General features: G+C 34.6%; 1 protein-coding gene across 2 annotated transcripts; it reads left to right on the forward strand.

Moving 5' to 3' along the window:
* The first annotated feature begins 11,227 nt into the window (after window positions 1–11,227).
* Window positions 11,228–19,717, forward strand: LOC104896652 (lipid phosphate phosphatase 2). 2 transcript variants are annotated; one of them, XM_057395553.1, is made up of 8 exons: window positions 11,228–11,245; window positions 12,098–12,322; window positions 12,436–12,523; window positions 12,619–12,728; window positions 12,839–12,932; window positions 13,409–13,597; window positions 13,694–13,753; window positions 19,308–19,717. In XM_057395553.1, exons 2-8 carry the CDS (start codon window positions 12,107–12,109, stop codon window positions 19,502–19,504), a joined length of 954 nt encoding a protein of 317 aa, XP_057251536.1. In that variant the 5' UTR covers window positions 11,228–11,245; window positions 12,098–12,106; the 3' UTR covers window positions 19,505–19,717. The 2 variants fall into 2 exon arrangements, with proteins under 2 accessions (XP_057251536.1, XP_010681726.2); XM_010683424.4 differs by lacking the exon at window positions 11,228–11,245 and adding an exon at window positions 11,301–11,521.
* The last annotated feature ends 3,154 nt before the right edge of the window (window positions 19,718–22,871 follow it).

The raw sequence follows: 22,871 nt of genomic DNA on the forward strand, positions 1-22,871 counted from the left end.
TATGCGTCGCGTCAATTGAAACCTTATGAGGCTAATTACCCTACCCATGATTAGAGTTAGCTCCATAGTGTTTGCATTGAAAATTTGGAGACATTATCTTTATGGAGCAACTTGTAAGATATTTACAGACCATAAGAGCTTGAAGTACATTTTACCCAAAAAGACTTGAATATGAGCAGAGAAGATGGCTAGAGTTGATTAAGGATTATGACTAGACATCCAGTATCATGAGGGGAAAGCAATGTGGTGCTGACGCCTTGAGTAGGAAATCGAGTCATAGCTTGAGTACTTTGATAGTCCCTGAGGAGTTGTGTGAGATATGCAAAGGTTGAGCTTAGAAATTTTAAATCCTGGGGAAAGTGAGGCTAGACTTAGTAATCTTTCTTTGGGTGTGTCAGTTTTCGACGAGATTATTGAGGGTCAAGTTGGGATGAGCACCTAGCAAGATCAAGGAGAAAATGAAGCAAGAAAAGGAAGTAGACTTCAAGATTCATGATGATGGAGTCTAAGGTTTAAAGGGAGGTGGTGTGTACCACAAAAGTGCAACGACCTTAAGAAATGTCTTATGGACGAAAGGCATAATACTTCATATTCTGTGCACCCTGGGGTGACAAGTTTAATAAGACCTTAAGGTGTATCTATTGGTGGCCAAACATGAAGAGAGAGGTAGCTGAATATGTGTCTAAGTGCTAACCTGTCAGAAAGTGAAGATAGACCATAAGAGACCATGGGGAAAGTTCAATCGTTAGAGGTCCTGGATGGAAGTGGGATTCTATTTCTATGGACTTTGTGACTGCCTTACCAAGACGAGAGTGGAAATGATACCATTTGGGTTATGTGGATAGACTGACCAAGTCCGCGTTTCATACCTATTAAGGAGACATGGAAAAGAAGCAACTCGCTAAGACCTATATCAAGCATGTAGTGAGATTGCAGGAGTTCCAAAGGACATTATTTCGACGTGACTCTAGATTTCTATCGAAGTTTTGGAAAAAGGTCCAATAAACCACAACATTGAAAATGAGTACGCCTTTCACCCTGCGACCGATGGTCAGACTGAGAGGACTAATCAGACTATGGAGGATATGTTGAGAGCTTGTGCATGATTTTCAAGGAAGTTGGGAGGACCAATTAGATTTGATTGAGTTTTCTTACAAAATAGTTACCATGCGAGTATAAAGATGGCACCTTTGAGGCATTATATGGACGGAAATGTAGAAGTCCCATTTGCTGGAATGACTTTAGTGAAAATATAGTTTGGGGACGAATTTATTGAGGAGACCGTCAAGAATGTCGATAATTCAGGCTCGAATTCAAGCTGCGCAAGATAGGCAGAAAAGTTATGCAGATTTAAAACGCGCGAAGATGAGTTTGCTGTAGGTGATAAAGTATTCTTGAAAGTATCACCCACTAAAGGCGTTATGAGATTTGGGAAAAAGGGCAAGCTAAGTGCTAAATATGTAGGCCCATATGAATTTTGGAGCGCATTGGGAAAGTAGCTTATAGATTGGCGCTTGCCAATGGAGTTTGAAAAGATGCATGATGTATTCCATATCTCCCAACTTAAGCGCTATATCCCTGATGAGCGTCATGTGTTAGAGCCTGAAAGAGTTTAGATAGATAGTAGCCTCACATATGAGGAAAGACCTGTCAAGATTCTCGACAGGAAAGTGCGTAGTACGCGCAACAAGGATGTTCATATTGTCAAAGTTCTTTGGTCTAACCACGAGTCAGAAGAGGCAACGTGGGAAGCCGAAGAGATATGAGAAAAAGTATCCAGACCTATTCCTTGAGGTGAGTTACGAGGGCGTAACTCGTTTTCTTTAAGGGGGTAGAATGCGATAAATTTCGCGCTTTTGTCTATTTTTATGAATTTTCATGTCATATGTATGCCTATGTGCGGAATTTGCACATGTTAGTGCAAAGAAGTAGAGTCTCCGCATAAGAAAAGTGTTCATAAGTAACACAAGTGTTTTAAAAATGGGAAAGTGCACAAGAGGCACTACCTTTCTTCAAAAACTTTCGAAATGATGAGTTCAATTTTTGAAAGTACGAGGTTTTGGTCAAGTTTCGGGACGAAACTTCTTTTAAGGGGGTAGACTGTAATCCCCCACAATTTTAAAGATTTTATAAATATATTAAGTATTTATATAGTTTTATTTAAATCCAAATGAGTTTGGAAAATGATTTGACTTTTAAAAAGGGTTGACTATTTTAAAAGTCAAATGAAATTATTTTTCATGCTTAATAAAATTAGAAATATTTTAATTAAGCATGTTTTAATAAAGTTTAAATATTAAAAGTATATTGAAAAGAAGTTTAATGGAATCGAAAACCAAAAGGATAAAAAGGGAAAGAGTCATTTGATGACTAAAGTCTTAAATTGTCCATCTTATTAGTCATCAAGTTTCATTAAACATAATCTCTTTTCCTAAGCACATAAAGGAAAGCCTTTATATAAATATCCTAAAAACCCAAATTATTTCACCCTACATATTATTTTCTCTCAATTCTCACGTAACTTTCTCTCTCTTAACTTCTTCGACTTTTTATCTCTCCTATTCGTGCGCCATTGACGTTCTTTTCTCTCAAAGTTCGTTTCTTCTTCTTCAAGTAAGTTTCTTGTTCAACAAGAAACGTCACAAACCTTTCAAGAACCGAAATTTCTGCCGCCGTCCCTTGCTGCCGGCGCCATTTTCCTCCATTGTTGTGGTTGTTTTCTTTCTTCCTTCCTAAGATTCCATTAAAAGACTAGTTTTTATGTTATTTTATTATTATTTATCATGTTTGAATTAAATTACTTTTTATATACACAATATTTTCGGTCATCATGATTATTATTATAATAAATTTCAGATTTATTATGTTAGTTTATTTTAGTTTTATAGAAATAAGAGTTTTTAGGGTTTTTAATTCTAAAACTAAATTATATATTATAAAGTATGAGATTATTTAGTACGTAATTTTAAATACGTTATATATGTTTTGAGGATGGTTATTAAATTTTATATGTGCTGTAATTTCAGAAAAGAATGATTTATGGAGTTTTTAAGGATTTTTAATTGGTAGAATAGTAGTAATATACTAGGAATTAAAAATGACTTAAGTTTGGAACTTAAAAACGATTTTAAAACGTGTTTTAAGGGGTTTTGATCGTTTTAAAGCTGCTGTAATTTTTGTTCAAGTTATTAATTTATCATTTTATTTTCTAGGCGGAGATTACGTTGTAGGAGACTTTTAACGATTAAAAGTGGCCTACAGGCTATGTATACAAGGTACGTACATTATTACGTGCTATGTGGTTTAGAAGCATGTTCTAAGAGTATTTTAATATTAGTATCATGTATAGGAACCTATTTGTTCATATAAGTGAATGCTAGAATTTATTTTACATGTTATTTGCCTGTGTGTAGCATGTGATCTAAAAGTTATTATGTTATCAGATTATAAATGTTTGCATGGAATGATTGATGCAAGCATGTTAAGTTAGTTTATTTATTAATTCATGTACGAATTAATATAAGTTAAAGTGAATCATGTATTACATGTATTCTTTGAGTATTATTTATTATCTTATGAGGGTCGTGGACCTTATTTGGTAAGTTACAAGTTATACCTATATAAAGGTAATGTTTATTGTTGGCTAGGTTCAACAAGTAAGTTAGAAAAGAATAAAAAGGAGTTAAAGGAGTCTTGGTTGATAAGTTGTGATCACTTGTTAATCCGAAGATAAAAGAAATTCTGTTATGACTGTTTGGTTATTAATTATGTGTTACTTGCTTGTTTGTGTCAACACAAGTAATAAGATGTAATTAATATAAAGTGCAACAAGAATAAGTTATTGACTTTAGACTAGTGCACGTCTAGAGTTGGACACTAAGGGTTGGAGTACATGGTGAGCGTGCCATGGGCTCTTCTAGGAATGGATTGATCACCATCCCTCCTTCAGTTCAAAGGTTCCTCGATATCGCAGGTCATTTTTGGAATATGTGGTAGCTCCCGTATTTCATATTCTTAGATAAGTCAACTCGTCCAATAACTATTCCATTTAAAGAAAGAAATAATGTTTAGAGTCTAGTTCAGTGTAGTTGTCTGCAGATTATTATATGCTTATATTATTATTTATCCATGTATGTTATTTTTGTAGTATCATGTTTAGGATTATTTATGTCTGATATGTAGTACTCAGCTTTTGCTGATTAGGTGCTTGTTTGTGTGTGTGATCATGGCTTTGCCTATTGATCCTGTGATGATCCTTCTGGTGAGCAGAGTTAGTGTTGCATTGACATTACAGGTTCGCAGATGCATCTCATTGGGAATCTGGAATGGAGAGACTATTTATATACCTAGCGTAGTTAAGTTGTTTTCGTAGGAACATGTTATTTCAGATATTAGTTTATTTGAGTTGGTGTGTTTTAGTTTCAGACATTTGTCATTTATTTAATAAGTTTTAATAAAGTTGGTTTTTAGTAAATTGTTTTCCGCTGCAAAATTCTGAGTAAGCCGATACGTTATCACACGAGCGATAATGCCTGGATAATTCTCTAAGTTTTATATTATAAAGTTATTTCTAGAAAGAGAGAATTATCGGGGTGTTACAGCTGGTCAGGTCTCAGGTTAAGACTAACGTGATACAATCTTTTATAAGACTTTGTGTTTATGTTACAATTTATGTGCTTGTTCTTTTATAATACTTTTAATTGGATGAAAACTAAATAAAAAGTGAGAATATATACGTTAAGAGAAACAAAAACATATTGAATTATTCAATAATGAGTAGATTACAAAATATTATACATCAATGAGTAAGTTTAAAAATATACACCATCTCTAAGTTCACAGCCGAAGAGGGGGACGGCTTATAGTGTTGTTAAGGTCCTAAGGATCCCCTCCAAATACAATTTATAAAATACATCGACACAATCTTCTAACAAGTAGCAAGGATAAGCAAGGGGTCAAACCCAAGGGAGGACCGATAGTGAACACATGTTTTGCACTACTGGAAGATGAGTCTCGGTTACAACTACGATTGTGGGTTGTATTATACTAGAACACACAACTAAGAGGTAAATACCTTTTCTATATTAAAGGGGTTTGGCAATATGGTGTTGGTTGTTTAACTTTGGTTGGTTTAGTCAGTTATTTATATTAACTGTTTGACTATCAACTCTTTATAAAAAGTATTTGTTAAAATTTGTGTTTCCTTATTAGTGCTGATTATTTAGTACAAGAGAAATATAAAAGCCAAAAGCTAACTAAAAAGAAAATGTTAAACCGGCCTTTTCCTTATGGTTGGCTTTTCAACTACCTAAAAAGTCATTCAACTAAACACTTTACTTTGGATTTGGCAATTGATTTTTGATTGTTTTACTTGGTTGATTTAACTAGCTGTTTAAATTGGTTTTTATGTTGGTTGTTGGATTACTTAACTATTTATAGAGATATTTAGTAAATTCAATTATCAATATTGGTTGTTTAATGCAAAATGAATGAAGCCAATAGTCACTAGTAGAATAAAGGCTACTTGATGCGGTTAAAAAGTGTCCTATTGCTGCGGTTTGGGGCGCGCAACAATTAACGGCGCAGCAATAGGTATTAATAATAATGCTGCGGTTTTAAACCGCAACAATATATACCAATATTGCTGCGGTTTTTTAGGCTAAACCGCAGCAATATATGAATTTTTTGGCGAAAAGTAAGGTGGCTGAGAGGTAATATTGCTGCGGTTTTTAACCCAAAACCGCAGCAATAGGGTCCTACAAGCCAAAAAAAAATTTTTTTTTTTTTTTTTTTTGCATTTTGCCATAAGATTTGAAAAATAAAACCCGGCAACAAACCCATCCACAAATGAGCATTATATCATTTAATAGAAACCAAAATCAAAAAGAAACCAACATCACTTCTCATTCACAATAGATAATACTAACAATAAGAACAAGAAAATTATATTATGCACTAAAATCTAAATAAAAAACTGTACCAACTTACAAAGAAAATAAAGATAATGAAAACAATCAGATATAAGAAACAAAGATAATGAAAACAATCAGCTCTAGCCGTATGTTCTTTCCCTTGGTAACCGACGAAGTAATGATGTTATGCGCCTAGTAGTTGGCTCCGGTTTTGAGGCATCTCGAGGAATCGAACACCTAACTCGCCGGAGATTATAACAAACGAAACTTCGAACAAACTCGCCGGAGATTCATCTGAAAAGGAACTTCGAAAATTTCAGATCTGAAAGGGACAAAACTTCGAACAAAACCCATCCACAAATTCATCGCGTCGTCGCCGGAAATTCATCTAAATAATGAAAAAAAAACGAAAAAAAGAAACAAAAACGAAAAAAAACCCGAAGAAGGAAGTCGTCGAAGGCGGCGAATTGGGGTCGCACATGGTCGCGTCCGCTTCGTCGCGTCGTCGGCTTCGTGAAGAGGGTTGAGAGGTTGAGAGAGATGAGAGAGAAGAGAGGGTTGAGAGGATGAGAGAGAGAAGAGAGACGGAGGGGCTGAGAGAGACTGAGGGTGAGAAAGAGAAAATGTTCGAAAAAAACCCTAAGTTTATGAGCGCTGAAAGAAACCCTTTTTTTAATGGGTAATTGACAGCTAATATTGCTGCGGTTTCTTAGTAGGACCGCAACAATATATTAAAAAAATATTTTTTTTAATATATTGTTGCGGTCCTATTAGGAAACCGCAGCAATATTAGCAGTACAGGGCCCCACATGTTTTTAAAATGGTAACCGCTAAACAATATTGCTGCGGTTTTGGGCGGGAACCGCAGCAATATTGTCAATTTCTATTTTTTATTTATTTTTGCGTGTTATATTGCTGCATATAGGTAAAACCGCAGCAATATCACCGCATCAAATAGCATTTATTCTACTAATGAGTTAACTTTGAAAGCTATTAAAATCAGGTTTTCAAACACTCAAAAAGCAACTTAGGGCCTGTTCTCTTCGGCATAAAGCAGCTGAACTGAACTGAACTGAACTGAACTGAACTGAACTGAATTGAACTGAACTGAACTGAATTGAACTGAACTGAACTGAACTGAACTGAATTAAACTGAACTGATCTGAACTGAACTGAACTGAATTGAACTGAACTGAAATGAATAGTGATATGTGAGAGTAAAAGTATTGTCAAGAGCTGAACTGAACTGAACTGAACTGAACTGGTCTGAACTGAACTGATCTGAACTGAACTGAATTGAACTGAACTGAATTGAACTGAACTGAACTGAATTGAACTGAACTGAACTGAACTGAAAATAAGCTGGGGAGAACATGCCCTTACTACACTTTTAGTTGTTTAACTATAGAAAAAACCAAAATCCAATTAAAAAATGATTGGAAAACTAGTTATCAAATACCCTAAAGCCAAAGCTATCCAAAAATTATTTCACTTTTAGTTGTTTAACTATAGACACACTTTTCTTATATGAAAATACCATAATAAGTGACACATAAGTTGAAATGACAATAAATTATAAAGTTAACTTTTATTACAAATATACTACTAAAAAAGTCAAATGAGACTACTCCCTCCGTCCCATAATATAGTGTTTGTTTCTTTTTTACACGGTCTCCAAGACGTAAGTTTGACCTTTAATATCTTCAATTTCGTATTAATAAAAAATACATAAATTTGATATTATGAAACTACACATTGAGACGAATCTAACAAGATCCCACATGAATACGTTTTTTTATATATACAAATGAGAATATTTGGTCAAAGATTTTAAAGTTTGACCCACCAAAAAGGAAGTAGGCACTATATTATGGGACGGAGGGAGTATTACTTAGGGTATGTTCTCTTCGGCATAAAACAGCTGAACTGAACTAAACTAAATTGAACTGAACTGAACTGAATTGAACTGAACTGAATTGAACTGAACTGAACTGAAATGAATAGTGATATGTGAGAGTAAAAGTATTGTCAAGAGCTGAACTGAACTATCTGAATTGAACTGAATTGATCTGAACTGAACTGACTGAACTGAACTGAATTGAACTGAACTGAACTGAATTGAGCTGAATTGAACTGAACTGAAAATAAGCTGGGGAGAACAGGCCCTTAGTTGATTCATTTTTTTAATTACCATAATTTAAGGTTTGTTCTCTTCAGCATAAAACAACTAAACAGAACTGATTGCAACTGATTGAACTGAACTGAACTGAGCTGAGCTGAAGAATTAAATTATAACTAATAACAGTGATAATAATGTAATATTATTTAATTAATAATCATTTCATAATAATGATTTATTATTAATAATAAGTTATTAAATAAAATAATAATTAACCGTTTATGAAAACTAATTAATGTTCGATAGTACTATTATTTTGCCTAGTAATTCAACTATCAAAACGTGTATTTTTTTTTAATTTCAACAATGACATGTATTATTGTTGTTATTATTAATAGTATTATTGTCGTTATCTATTAAAAAGTTTGTACTTTGAACAATGACAGATATTATTGCAATGTGTACTTCTTAGGCTTAAATGATAATTTCAATAAAATTAGCTGAATCATATAAAAAAAATTATTAGCAAAATAATAATTAGCAATATTAAAATAATAATAATATTATTTATTATTTTTAATAATAATATTAAAAGCAATTGTAATAGGAGTAATAATAACAATAATAATATAATAATAATAGTTGTAATCATGATATTAATATTTATAATAGTAATAGTAGTAATAATAATAATGATAATAATAATAATTATCATTGTTTTATTATCAGAAAATTACATGAATAAACTGAATGCAACTAAATTGATTGCAATTGAACTAAACTGAAGTAATTGCAACTAAACTGAATTGATTACAAATGAACTGAACTAAACTGAAAATAACCTGGAGTGAACATGCCCTTATTAAATTATTATTGCCTCAATATTCTCTCCAAGTATTTACCAAACATATTTTAGCTTAATTTTTGTATCAAAGTTAAAACAAAGTACAGCGAAGAACAGTTGGGGACTTTTTACTTTTTAGGACATAATACCTTGGAAGATAGTGGTAGGTAGGAGACCGTTGAAGGTGACCCTTGACAAATTTGAAATCCAAACTGATCTCACTTTTCCTCCCACCGCGTTAAATTCAATAATTCATTGCTTCATCTCATACCAATTTAATGGTGTAAATTCACTCTTGTAGCTTCATTAATCATGCACATTCGTGAACTTTTTTCTTTGGCAAAAGCTAACGGATGCCCCGAGAGCGCTAAATAAGAAATATATTGTTCTATTTAATTACTCATATTTATATAAAATAATATAATAATGTATAATTCCAATGCAATGCATTTAAATGATTTGCATTTGAATTAAATGTTTTCCCCTTTCCTTTTGAAAAACATTAAATGCTTTGCATTGGAATTATACATTATTATATTATTTTGTATAAATATGAGTAATTAAGTATAACAATATATTTCTTATCTAGAGCCCCGGGGCGTCCGTTAGCAAGTAGTTAAATTTTCATATATAATAAAGATAAAGATGCCCCAGGGCGTCCGTTAGCAAGTAGTATAACATTAAATGGTTGTTTTGTATCGACTTTGACTACTTGGACATATGAAAATTTTCATATATAATAAAGATAAAGATGCGCTTGTTTAAGTTTTTTTATTTAATTAAAGCAAGTAGTTAACCTTCTTTTTTTTCTTCATTTTTTTTTGGTGTCTATCATGTATTGCCTTATATAATAGAGATTTACAAATATATTAACTTTTTCGTAATAAATAATTATTTGCGCTTAAAGGTCTTAATGAGTCTAGCTTACTCGCAAACTATTCGAGTTTGACTCCCAATTTTTTTTGAGTCGAGTATAGCAAAGTTCAATTTGAAAAGTATGTGAACAAGCTCAAAATATATTTTAGCTATATTATTTTTCATATCATAGTAATAAATAAAAAGTAGATAGTCTAAACCAATTTATACAAATATACTTCCTCTTTTTTTTTTAACCTGCAACGATTTAACTTTTACATTACTACCAACTCCACTTAGTTTATCTTTGATGATTTATAGTTAAGGAAACAACATATCCATGTGGGATATTGTTAGATTCGTCTCGATGTAAATTTTTGAAAATCTAGTTATCATAATTTTTGATAATCGGTAGTTAAATATATTAGCTAAAATTGGCCTGAACACCCTGAGAAATAGTGCGGGTGCACCAAACACCCCCAACTAAGACTTATAGCCAAAACATCCAAAGTACGTACATGGGTGCACTCCGTACCATAAATGAGGTATGTGACCGAAATTCTCACTCGCGATGGGAGATTCTTAATTTAATATTACTTTTTTCCATCCCCCCTTTCCTTATTTTCTTTTCTACCTTGATTTTTTACTTAAACCAAAAAAGCACTGAGAAGATATGAGCAGCAACAACGCCAACAACTACCACCAGTACACAAACAACAGCGGAGCACCATATTCACCGCGCGATGTGTGTGTGAGAGATAAAGAGCAGATCAGCGATGTTGGTTGCTCACTTGAACGACAACAACAACATCGGCAGCAAACCCGCAAACCCATGCAGCCAAGACACTTTCGATGAGAACAACCGATGAACGAGCAACCCAGAAGAGAGAGAGAGAGTCATACACAAGAAAGAATGGGAATGGTTTGGAGTTTTGGGAATTTGTTTCCTATTCAATTTGGTGAGTAATGAAATACATAGTTATTAGCTCAACTGGTATAGGTTGGTGATGAGTTAAGAAGGGGAGCTTGAGGTTAAGACATGACGTGTGCAACCCTGGCTTAAGATGAAGGAGACACGAAAACAAAGATGGAAAGGGAAGTTGTGACTTCCTTACAATCAGAGGAGAGAGAAAATGAGAATGGGTAAAAAAAAAAGAAGAAAATAAGAAAATGGGGGGAAATGAAAAAGAAAATTATGAATCCTCCGTCGTCGGTGAGAATTTCGGTCACCTACCTTATTTATGGTATGGAGTGCACTCAGGTACGTACTTTGGGGTGTTTTAACTATAAGTTTTAGTTGGGGGTGTTTGCTGCACCTATATTATAGTTCAGAGTGTTGAAATCAATTTTGCCAAAATATTAATAATTGAATTTATGAATTGATAAGTGTGAAAAAAAAAATGATTGTAAGTAAAAAGAAACATAAAATAGTTCTTCCGTGCTATCATATCAAGAAGAGGAGAAAAGTTTCATTTATTTGAGGATGGGTCATTGGGTTGAGCAATTAGTTTTAAGGTAATTTTCATTTAGTTCAATAAAAGTTCCTATATGTGGTATTGCATCAATTTGCATGTCATTATCTCTGTTGTTCCTTTCGTATTAAACCCCTCCTCCCCTTCTCCTTCATCTTTCCAGTACTGTACTGATGAAGTCACTTTCTCAGTAGATAAAACTTCATTCCACAAACTGTAATTCTTAATATCTCTCCTCTTATAATCCTCAATTTTTCTCTCTTTTTCTTCCCCTAGTTAATTAATTCTGGAGCATCACTCATCACTTTATCATCATTTTGTAAGTTAACTTTGCTTAAAATTTTTGATAATACTTCTATTTCATTGTTTTCCACTTTATGAAAATTAATATTTCACCCTGTAATTTTCTTTTTAAATTGTGCTTTTGATTTCTTAAGACTAGAACATTCGTTTGTGTTTCTACCTTTTCTTTTTCACTTTTTCTTCTTTTTAGGTTTTTTAAATTGTGGTTTATTTGGTTGTGAATGCTAGCTTTTGGGTGGTATAATTAAATAAGTAATTATGTTTAGTTCTTTTTTGCCTTCATTTTGTTGTTAAAAAGGTTTGAGTTGTAATTATTCATTATTTGTATTTTCTCCATGAACATATTTTTCTATGCTGTTCAGGTGGGAATTTTTATGGGATTATTTGGTTTGTTGAATACAACAAATTTGCTTTCTGTTTCTTTTTCTTGATTTCGAGTTCCGAAATTTGCACTGTTTATTTGTGTGTGTTTACTGTTTACTGCATAATGGATGTTTTCTAGATATTATTGTGAATATTTGAATTTTCTTGAGAATGTGTAGGAAGTCTTAAAATGTTTTGACATTTATTGATGAGCTTTGTTTCTTTTTAGTTGGTGAAAATGCCGGAAATTCAACTTGGTGCTCACACTTTGAGATCCCATGGTGTGCAAGTAGCTAGAATACATATGCATGATTGGTTAATTCTTTTCCTTCTAGTGGTGATTGATATTGCACTGAATGTTATCGAACCGTTTCACCGATTTGTGGGGAAAGGCATGATGGAAGATCTTAGGTATCCTTTGAAAGGCAATACCGTTCCTTTTTGGGCTGTCCCGGTATGTTGAGTTCTTTCATCTTTTATGGTGCATTATTATGTTATATCTATTGTCACTGAGCAAAACTTCTGCAAACTAACAAATTATTTCCACTATCTTGTTTCTGTTCACAGTTTGTTGCAGTATTGTTGCCCTTCTGTGTCATTCTTATCTACTATTTCATTAGGAAGGATGTCTATGATTTTCATCAAGCAACTCTCGGTATGTATAATGTTTATGTTGTTTAGGGAGGAATCTGATAAAAGATTTACTTGGTTCTTTAGCATTTACTAAACATCTTGTTCTGTTTTTTCTAGGTCTCCTCTTTTCTGTACTTATAACTTCTGTCATAACTGATGCAATTAAAGATGGAGTTGGTAGACCTCGTCCTGATTTCTTTTGGCGTTGTTTCCCTGATGGAAAAGATGTAGGTTTTCTAACTTCTTCAATAGTTGTAAGCTTCCATTTTTGTAGTTTATGGGCCATTGAGGAATTCGGGCTTCCTTTTCAAGTTTCATTGCTTTTATTATTTTCCAGGTCTATCATAATGTCACAGGAGATGTTCTGTGTACTGGTTTTAAAGCTGTCATCAAAGAAGGCCATAAAAGCTTTCCAAGTGGGCATACTTCATGTAAGTGACACACATTCTCTTTGTCATGTTATGCAACTAAAAAACATAACGACTCAGTAAATGTCCTGCCTAGGAAAATTCTGGATTGGGTGTTTGTGAAGCCATCCTCCTTATTTCGTAAAGTTCTTCAGAGAGGTTATTATCATGATATGCATTATAAATGTCTTTTGTGATTTAGGAAACTGTAAGTAAGTTACATCTTGACTGCATACCGTAATTTGCTGAAGGAGGAACCCTGTGGACCAGCAGAATATCTATGTCACCCCCATTTTGCACTTCCCAATTCTCGTTGAATTTGAACTCTATACTTTTTTTTGTTCAGTATAATATTCATCTAGTCCTGAGATTTACCGCCTCAAGTTCTTATTGCATATAGCACTCGAGCTTCATCCTCAGTTCGGTTTAAATTGAATTTGTTTCAATTATTGAATGTTTTACTTGCTGAAAAGATTGAAAGATTGCCTGACAATGTGTAGGGTCCTTTGCCGGTCTTAGTTTCCTAGCATGGTACTTGGCAGGGAAAATAAGGTGTTTCGATCGAAGGGGCCATGTTGCAAAGCTTTGCATAATTTTTTCTCCGATACTTTTGGCTGCGATGGTGGGAGTTTCTCGTGTGGATGATTACTGGCATCACTGGCAAGACGTCTTTGCTGGAGGTCTGATAGGTATGAAGTACTTTTTAATAATTTCGGAATTTTTTGCCGATAAACCATATTTCATCTTGAGTAGATCTTACTTTAATTTTTTTATGTGCTCCACAGGTCTGGTGATTGCTTCATTCTGTTACTTACAGTTCTTTCCACCACCATATGATACAGATGGTAATGCCCTTTTGGTTTCTGGTTTTGTTTGTTTTTCCTTCTAACTATGAATTATGGTTCACCAACTTGAAATAGGGTTTGCCTATCTCAAATATCTGTCAAAGAGCGGATGATGATGGGTAGAAAGTAGAGACAACACAGTAATTTTTATTTAGAGCATTCTTTGTGAAATTAAATTTTCATCTAAAATAGTATTCCCTCTTCTTTTATTATTTTCCTCACCTGCCTTTGGCACGAAGATAAAATTAGTGGATAGAGAAAGAAAAGGTAAGAGAAAGTGTGAGGCTGGAGGATAGTATCAATCTTGGCTGCATTACCGCATTGTAAAGTTTTTTGAGCTTATGACGACCGAGATATGAGGCCGCAGCCGCAAATTGTCCGCATTTTCCATAAAAATGGTTCTGCCACCATTATTTCGATCATGACAGCATCCTAGATTTAAAGTCATGGATTGGAGAGAGAAAGTAAAATGAAGTTTACTTGAAAGAGAAAGGGTGCAATTGATATGGGACAACCAGTAAAGGTTAGTCTGCAAATTTTGTATGGGTCGGAGGAGTATATATCTGACTATATGTTACCTGATTGGGTCAATTTTGAGGTTTCCAGTTCAAGAAGCTGGCTTGTAAATTTGAAATATTTGGAGGAACTTGTTAGTTAGTCAATATATTAACTAGTCCAAATATGGTGGAGACTCATTAAGGTGGTGGAGCAAAGTTAGTTCTTATATAGTGTATATCTCATAGTCTCTTTTAGCTGGGTTGTAGCAGTTGAAAATTGAAATCATGGTTAGCAGAATGAGTAAGCAATTGATAGGGGTTTTCTTTGGGGGTTGGGAGAATGGGGTGGCATGGTTGTGGTGTAGAGTTCTATATTTAAAGGTTCAGTTTTCAGAGCTATCCAGGATTTGCATCCTTGATGGGAGTTTGGCGACATGTTAACTAGATGAAATGATGATCAAAAGCATTAGAGCTTGAATTTCTACATATTCTGCAGTGATTGAGCTTTCACTGGTTAGTATACTCTCTAAGAGATACCTTGAACATGCTTTCTCACTTGACAATAGACTCAATCAGCTGGAAAGAAAGGAGGTCAAGGTATATGGAGACATATGGATAATAGAGCGCTCTTTGCCTCTATAGTCCTACTCGATTGAGGTTCTTGGGTGGCTGCTAAGTTCAAATCTGTTATGGAGGATTTATATTAAAGAAGAGCCTTTTTTGGTAAGACCCACACCTTGTTTTAATATTATTGTTCTGCAAAAGTATATGAAGTTATAACGCTAAGTATAAAGCTTGGGAATTACCCAGATTGGTATAAAACAATGCAAGCTCTTGCCACATTAGTATAAGTAAAAATGTCTGTGACAAGTGTAAAATAATGCCATATGCTTCATATACAGTTATACACCTTTGTTTCCGTGTTAGATATTAAACACGACAGCACGTACTATCTATGTCTATTTTACCCAACTTTATCCAAATTTTCAGAAAATATACCTCGTTATGTTTGTCTCTTTCCAACACTTCAGAGATCACAGCTACTCATATACTCTGCTTCACCAAAGCTCGAGAATTGAGATTATCTGTACTCAAACGACTCTCTTGTAACGGTGCAGGGTTGCGAGATGCCTGGAGGTGGTGGTGGTGCGGATGGAAGGAGTGGCATGGGTAGGGAATGAACTTGGAGGGGACATGGTGTAATGGACATGTGAAGTTTTGTTTTGGTTGGAGTTGGGAAGTCGTGAATTTTTCTGGTTGTGGGTTGTGCTTCATGTGGAATTTTGGCATTAATATGTCGAATTCAAAAACTTTTGTGGATTTTAGATGGTAGAAACTAGCTTCAAACTTTTAGTCAAAAATGCGTAATGCAGGTAATGGATTTCCAAAACCGTAGAGTGTGTTGAATGAAGTGTAGAAGAGGGGTTCAGAAGAGAGGGGCAGAGACAATTAAAATCTGGGGGCTTGTGAGTTGGTAGGAAGAGAATGAAGGAGAGCCCAAAAAATAATAAAAACCACACGGAAAAGGTAGAAAGAAATAAGAAATAAAAAGGTTCTACAGTCTAATTGCAAAAAGAATTGGAACAAAGAGGACAATGAACATGTATGTGTAAATGCACCATTTTAGAAACTCCAACCAAAAATTTAGGTTTATGCGACTCCTGTTTCAATATTTATGTCAAATTTGTTGTCAATGGTTTACTTTGATTATACCAGTCTGGTTAGTTGGCCCATAAAGCTTGTTTATAATACCTTTCACCCCCTTGGTTGAAGATGCTTGATAATTTTTAGAGGGAAATATCTTATAATTGCTTTTTTAGAATATAGTTATATTTAGCAAGTGATTATTTGGAGGATATTATTGTTATTTTGGAGTTGTTGGGTGCTTTTAGCATGGATGAAGCTTTTGACTTGTCAAGAATCAAAATCTCCTCAAGAGTGTTGTGTAGTTGCAGGCTTGAAACTGAAGCATGTCATTTAGAGCTACAATTCGCTTCCTTTTAGGCGGGATAAAACTATGTGAGAGGGCAAATTTTGTTATTCTTAGCCTTGTTTTGAATCGGCTACTGCTCACAGTACCAATACTATTATATGGCGATATTCAACACTTTGCTCGCGTAGCTTGTGTCATGAATCTTTAATCGAATGATATCCTCAATCTAAAGTGTCTTCTCTATACTCCTCAAAAATGATCTTCACACTTGTGATGGGAATGGAAACTTAGAATATTGTTAAATGTGAATGATAATTCGGGTGCAGGGTAGAAAGAAAAAAGTAAAGAGAAAGAGGTTGGAAAAGAGAAAAGATTGATGGGGTGGATAGAGAAATGGGAAAACCAAGTGTGAATTGGTAATTTAATTTCATTTTGGGACACCCCGTAATGGAAAGTGTGAATTTCATTCTGAGATGGAGTAACCCAAATGTAGTTTCGAACAGAAGAATGTAATTATTTCCTGCCCACTAACTCCCCCTTAAACATCTTTTGGTTTCTCTTTTTCTTTAACCTTTTGGTAATCAATAATATTCCAACATGAATATAACCTTTTTAGAAGTGTCGATACTAATAGATCATCATAGGAAATCTTCCCTATTAATTGCGTCAATGAAGAAACAGTGCACCTTATTGGAAGAATTTCCACGCTTATCATATGCAAAGGAAGATATGTAGAGCCACTTAACAACAAAATCAGAAATATAGTCGATCCCTACAGCCATAAAGATTATCGCTTAGATGCATATTACTTCTTACTTACCACTGAGGACAAATATCTGCAAATAATTATCTGCTTCTATGGGGCTGAAATGCTGCAGCATACAGCCAATACTTTTCTCATTACCCTGCTATCCACATTTGCTAGTGAACTTTGGAATGATTTTGCTGTTGCTGTGAATTCTGCTGAGATTGCTTAAATGGCATGTCTTAAGCAGACTTTAGCAATAGCTGACACTGAATTTCTTTTGACAGCTCTGGAAATTGACACGAACTCCTCATGCCATCCTATAAAAATTCTACGGACTGCAACTATCTTTGCAACATTTGTTTACTCTATGATCTGGCAAAGAACATGTGATCGACTGTTTCTCAAATCTCACTCAATCAGGATCTATATAAAGGATACATTGATCCCATTTTTATTTAGGCATCCATATGTACTTCTATTTAATCCCTCCTCAGAACCTAGATAAATAAAGCAAATCAACCATCACCATACTTTAGCCATTGCAGCCTTGACTTTGAAGAGACCTTTATCGTCATATTTCCTCTTTTCGGACGTTCCAAATTGATTGTTTACATGCTTATTGTTAGTGCAATTAGTGTGCAACTCCAAAAAAATTATATTGGTGTATTATCAGCGCTCCTTATAGGTGTGTTTTGTCAAATAAGACACTAAGGGTGTGTTCTCTTCTCTCTAAAGAAATGTTTAGGAAAAGTAAGTTCGGATAAAAACCAATAAGTTTAGATAAATTCGGTTCAGCAAAATCCAGGTGAAGAAAACTATCTCAATGGTGGACTGAAGGGAGTATGTTTCGATTTGTGTTCTTCAGTGAAGTAAATCTTGCTGTGCTATTATAAATAGTTCCTCCATCCTGACCTTACTTGCTCATCGGCACTTTGGGACCGCCCAGGATTTGGATAGCTGGATAGCTTCTTGTACACTGTGGAGCCTCTTTATTATGGCACCTGGTTAACCTTGATCACATTTAGCCGTGCTTGATAAAATTCTAGTATATAGTATATTTTCAGTCCTTTATATACTCTGGTCTAATGTGCTGTTGTCTGTTGATGGATGGTTGGGCATCCCATTCGTTTGTGTAGTAGAAGAGTTTTGTTCTGTTGTTGGTCTTTTGAGTTTGGTATTACCTTTGACTCCATGGGAACCGTCTATTGATGGAGTTTGCCCCAAAATATTGGTGCTGCAGTGGAGCAGTGCACTAGAGCTAGAGTATGATTTTCACATTTTGACCTGGAGCTCACAGGCTCAAGTTGAGGAAATGTCTGTCAATGTGAATGTAACAGAGACACTACCTTTGTTGCACTCTTTTACCTTTCTATATCTAAACATGACAAGAGCTTTGTGTCCTGGGATGCGCTTTAGAAAAGTGTTTCATCCTTGTAATAGCGTGTACCACAGGGGAAATTTGCTTAGACAATTACGCTTGTATATGAACGGAAGGCCTGTCTAGCGAGGGGATCAAATAGTTATAGGCCAGACAACTTAAAATATTAAAGAAAAATTACTGCTGTAGTGTTCTTTCCCGAGTAGAATGACTGGAAGTAATGTGCCTGATGAGCTTTAATTCCAACGTAGGTTCTCGACAGAAAGTGTCTGCTCATTAGATTACCCTAAATAAGATTTTGCCTTTACCCTAAAGGCTAAATGAGACCTTTGGTTCAGTTAATGAGCTTGATGTCTTGATGGGTAATTACTGGAAACACCTTAATTGCATCACTGGCTTTGTTTAGTGAGATATGTATATTACTTGTACTGTTTATAACTTCAACCTTTTGTTGGCTGGTCTGCCAGTACTATTGGAGAGACAGGATGAACTCAGAAACAATGTTGATAAAGCTTCATAAGTATTAGGACATTTTTACAATAAGGGAAACAAATTAGAACTATAACATTAAGGTAAGGGTTATGAGAGGAATCCAAACTTTCATTACTTTTTAGTGTTTGGATTCTATTGGTTCAATATAAATATTTGAGACATTGTTCTGATTACATTCTAGTGGATTCCCCTTGTCCGAAGCGTGGCCTGAAGATTTTATTCATCACTCCATTATTACTATAATTGTTTTTGCAATAGCCTAGGCATCTCTTTATGGAAAAGGCGGAACTACCAGTAAAAAAGCATGACATTGATGAGATTTCCTCTTCTACATTTGATGTTGCCCTCGGTACTTCTTTGTTCGCTTTTGAGTTCTGAAGCTTCAACAATAGACAATCTCATTTCTTCCTGGATCATAAGTTATAGTTCTTATGGTCTTGTTTTGGCTGTCGCTGTAATTAGAAATTGTAGTTGAATAATACTTCTTTTACTTCTCATGCTGACAGGTTGGGGACCGCATTCGTATTTCCACATGCTGGAAGAATCAAGAAATGGTGTACAGCGTCCAAGTACCCAAATTGATGCTCTTGGTGTTCGTCCTACAGAATTGGAAAGCGTACATGTAGAACCCCAGCATGGTTCAAATACACCAGAATTTGGTTATTTACGGAGAGATGACAGGGAAGGTGGTATGAGTCAGTGACCCCCATTTTTGTATAGTGTGTGTAAATCAGTAGATGAGTTGGCTTCCTTGTTGAAGTACTGAGACTATTCTTGGCTGTAATTAGGTTAATATTAGTAGTAAGTTCATTTAGTGTCTAACGTAGATACTTCATTTCTGCCTTGGACGTCAAAGAAGATCTTAATTGAAAGATGATTGAATATGTTATGGTGTTATTTTTTATTCCATTTTGTTTATCATGTGGACTACTGGCTAAATGTTTTTTTTAAGGTGATTCAGATGAGTATGGTTCTAGTATTATCGATATCTTGACTTTTCCCTCAAAAAGAAAAAAAGTACCTATACCTTGTAGTTAAAACAAACATTCCCCTGGTGCATGGTCTCTCTTAAATTCGTGAAATGCATGACTCAACACGGCTATATGAAAAATAGAAGGTGTTGGGGTTATGAGCGCAAGTGGAAGTAAATTTAGAGATTGAGAAGAATTAGGATAAAAGATGGACAAGAAAATAGAAATAAATAATACACAATTTAACGTGGGAAAAATCTTCAAATGAGGTAAACAACCCACCAACGACGAGCACTTATTATTGAATATATGAAAAAGGGTACGAGAGTACAACCCCGAAGGTTAAAAAGATAATGGTATGACTCTCTGAATTATATTGGATCTAATTCTCAAAGAGAGCATATAAACTCACTAATGAGCTATAAATTGCATTCTCTCTATGAGCTTATAGTATGTGTTTGATGTGTATTTTTTGTGTGTGGTACTCTTGGTACACTTGGTACCCTTGGTACAAATGTAAGTCTATGCTAAGTGGGAAATTTATAGTACAAGCAAGCTTGGAGGCCAAGCATATTAGTACAAGCCTTGGAGCCCAAGGATATCATGATCCTTCGAGGCCAAGGATAATCTTTCAAAGACTTGGAGGCCAAGTATATGGTATGTGTGAACACAATTTGAGGCTTACAAAGCAAGCTTGAATTGATTAATTTGGGATTTGTGACACAAGAAACCCAACAGAAGGTATATATGTTGTTATTCCCTACATATTGATGTTTATAAAAAAAACTTTTTTTTACATCAGATTTAGTACGGGTGTATTATATGCATTTTTGGGACACAAAGGTATGGTGGTAACTTAATTAAATAAGAAAAAAAAATTCACCTAGTCTCTTTATATAATTATACTTTATTGTCCTTTTTATCAATTATATTTTGCCTACCAGTTTCCTTCCTTCTTTTCTCTTAGTTTTCCCTAGAAGCTCCAATAGTAAAGTTCTGCTCGTCCATAAAAACTTTAGGAATCAATAATTTTGTTATCTTGGAGACTTGAAGAATACCACGCCTTAGCAACACAAAATTATGAGTACAAATTAAGTAAACTAAATTAGATTTTCATTAAAACTTAGGCTATGTTCTTTTAAACTGAATTAATGGAAATTTAGTTCAATTCAGTTCAATTCAGTTTACAACCTTTATTTTTTATGTTTTTTGGTAATTAGAGAATATTATTACCAAAGAGAGAAACGATTAAATCCAACCATACAAACAGTTCAAACAACAAACAAAAGGAGCAGACTACAGAATATAGCTACTCATTTTCTTTACTCCTATACATCTCTGAAACATCAAAATTTGAGCTTGTCTAACAATGTCATCCACTTGAACAATCATGTTATGAAATCGCTTGTAGTTTCTTGCCTTCCATATGAGATAGATTGAGATAGAGAATCCCATTCTATAGAACATATGTCTTGGTCTGCTTCCTTGAATTTCTCTTCTCTGTAACTCAGCTAGTCAAGCTTCTGGTTGTCTATTATAACCCATCCATTGAAGCATTTTCCCCCAAACTTCAGCAGCAAATCTACATTGAAACAGAAGATGATCTTGTGTTTCTTCTGCTTCATTGCATAAACTACACATAGAATCACATAGCACTCCTATTTTCTGTAATTTGTCACAAGTTGCAAGCCTACCAAGGATGGCCAACCAGGTGATAAAATTACATTTTGGAGGTGATGGGTTGTTGCATATTACTCGCTTCCAAGTAACTTTATCATTCGAACCCAATAGGAGATTATATATGCTTCTGATTGAGTAAGTGTCTTTGTATAGCATATCATGACCTCCAGCTTGTGAAACCACTGAATTGCTCCCAGTATCTTCCTAACAAGCCAAGAAGCTTGTTGAGGTAAATCTAAGCTTGCTAGGTTTCTTTGTTTAATATAAAATTCATGAATCCATTTGACCCACAATTTCTCTTTCTTCTTAGCTATGTTCCAGAGTAATCTGCAAATTGCAGCTTGATTCCATAACTTAATACACGTGAGATTCCAACCACCAGCAGACTTGGGTAAACACAACTTATCCCAAGCAACAAGGGCTCTCTTAGAAGCATTTGACTTTCCAGTCCAGAGAAAAGTTCTACAGGCAGCTTGAATTAGCTTAATAACCTTTTGAGTTAAAATAAATACCTGACACCAGTAAGCTTGAACCCCCATAAGCACAGACTTTATCAACTGAAGCCTACCAGCATAAGAGAGCATTATTTTAGCAGACCAACACTCTACCTTCTGTAAGATTTTTCTGATAAGAGGTTGACACTGCATAACTGAAAGTTTTTTGGTAGAAAGGGGCAGCCCAAGGTATCTGAAAGGGAAATCCCCTCTACTCCTACCAGTCTTCTCCATAATCTCCTCCTGAATCTCCATAGAAACACCCCCAAAATAAATTGAACTTTTAGCTAAATTAGCTTTCAGTCCGGAAACTTCACAAAAGTGAGTGAAACTCTCATTCATTTGCACAACTGATTGTGTATCTCCCCTGGTAAAAAGTAACAAATCATCGGCAAAGCAAACATGTGTCAAATTGAACTTTTTACACCTATGGTGAAACTTGAACCTCTTGTTATCTTTTAACCCTTGCAAGGTTCTATTAAGATACTCCATACTAATAACGAAAAGATAAGGAGAGATGGGATCTCCTTGTCTTAGTCCTTTCTTCCCCTCCAAAAGCATAGTGAGACTACCATTTATACTGAATGAATATGAGATAGTAGATAAGCAAGCCATAATCCAGGTAACAAACTGATGTGGGATCCCAGCTCAAGCATTAAGTATTTTATGAAAGGCCATTCCACAGAGTCATACACCTTTTGGAGATCAATTTTCACCATACATCTTGGTGAAACATGTATTCTATCATAACCCTTGATAAGTTCATGACTCAAGATAATATTATCAAATATTACCCTTCCTTTAACAAATGCAGCTTGACTCTCTCCCACCACATAACTCAAAATATTATGCATTCTATTCGTCAAAGCCTTGAAAATAATCTTGTATAGAACACTACAACATGCAATTGGCCGAAAATTCTTGA

The sequence above is a fragment of the Beta vulgaris genome, chromosome 6 (genome assembly GCF_026745355.1).
Source record: "Beta vulgaris subsp. vulgaris cultivar EL10 chromosome 6, EL10.2, whole genome shotgun sequence".
NCBI classification, from domain to species: Eukaryota; Viridiplantae; Streptophyta; class Magnoliopsida; order Caryophyllales; family Amaranthaceae; genus Beta; species Beta vulgaris.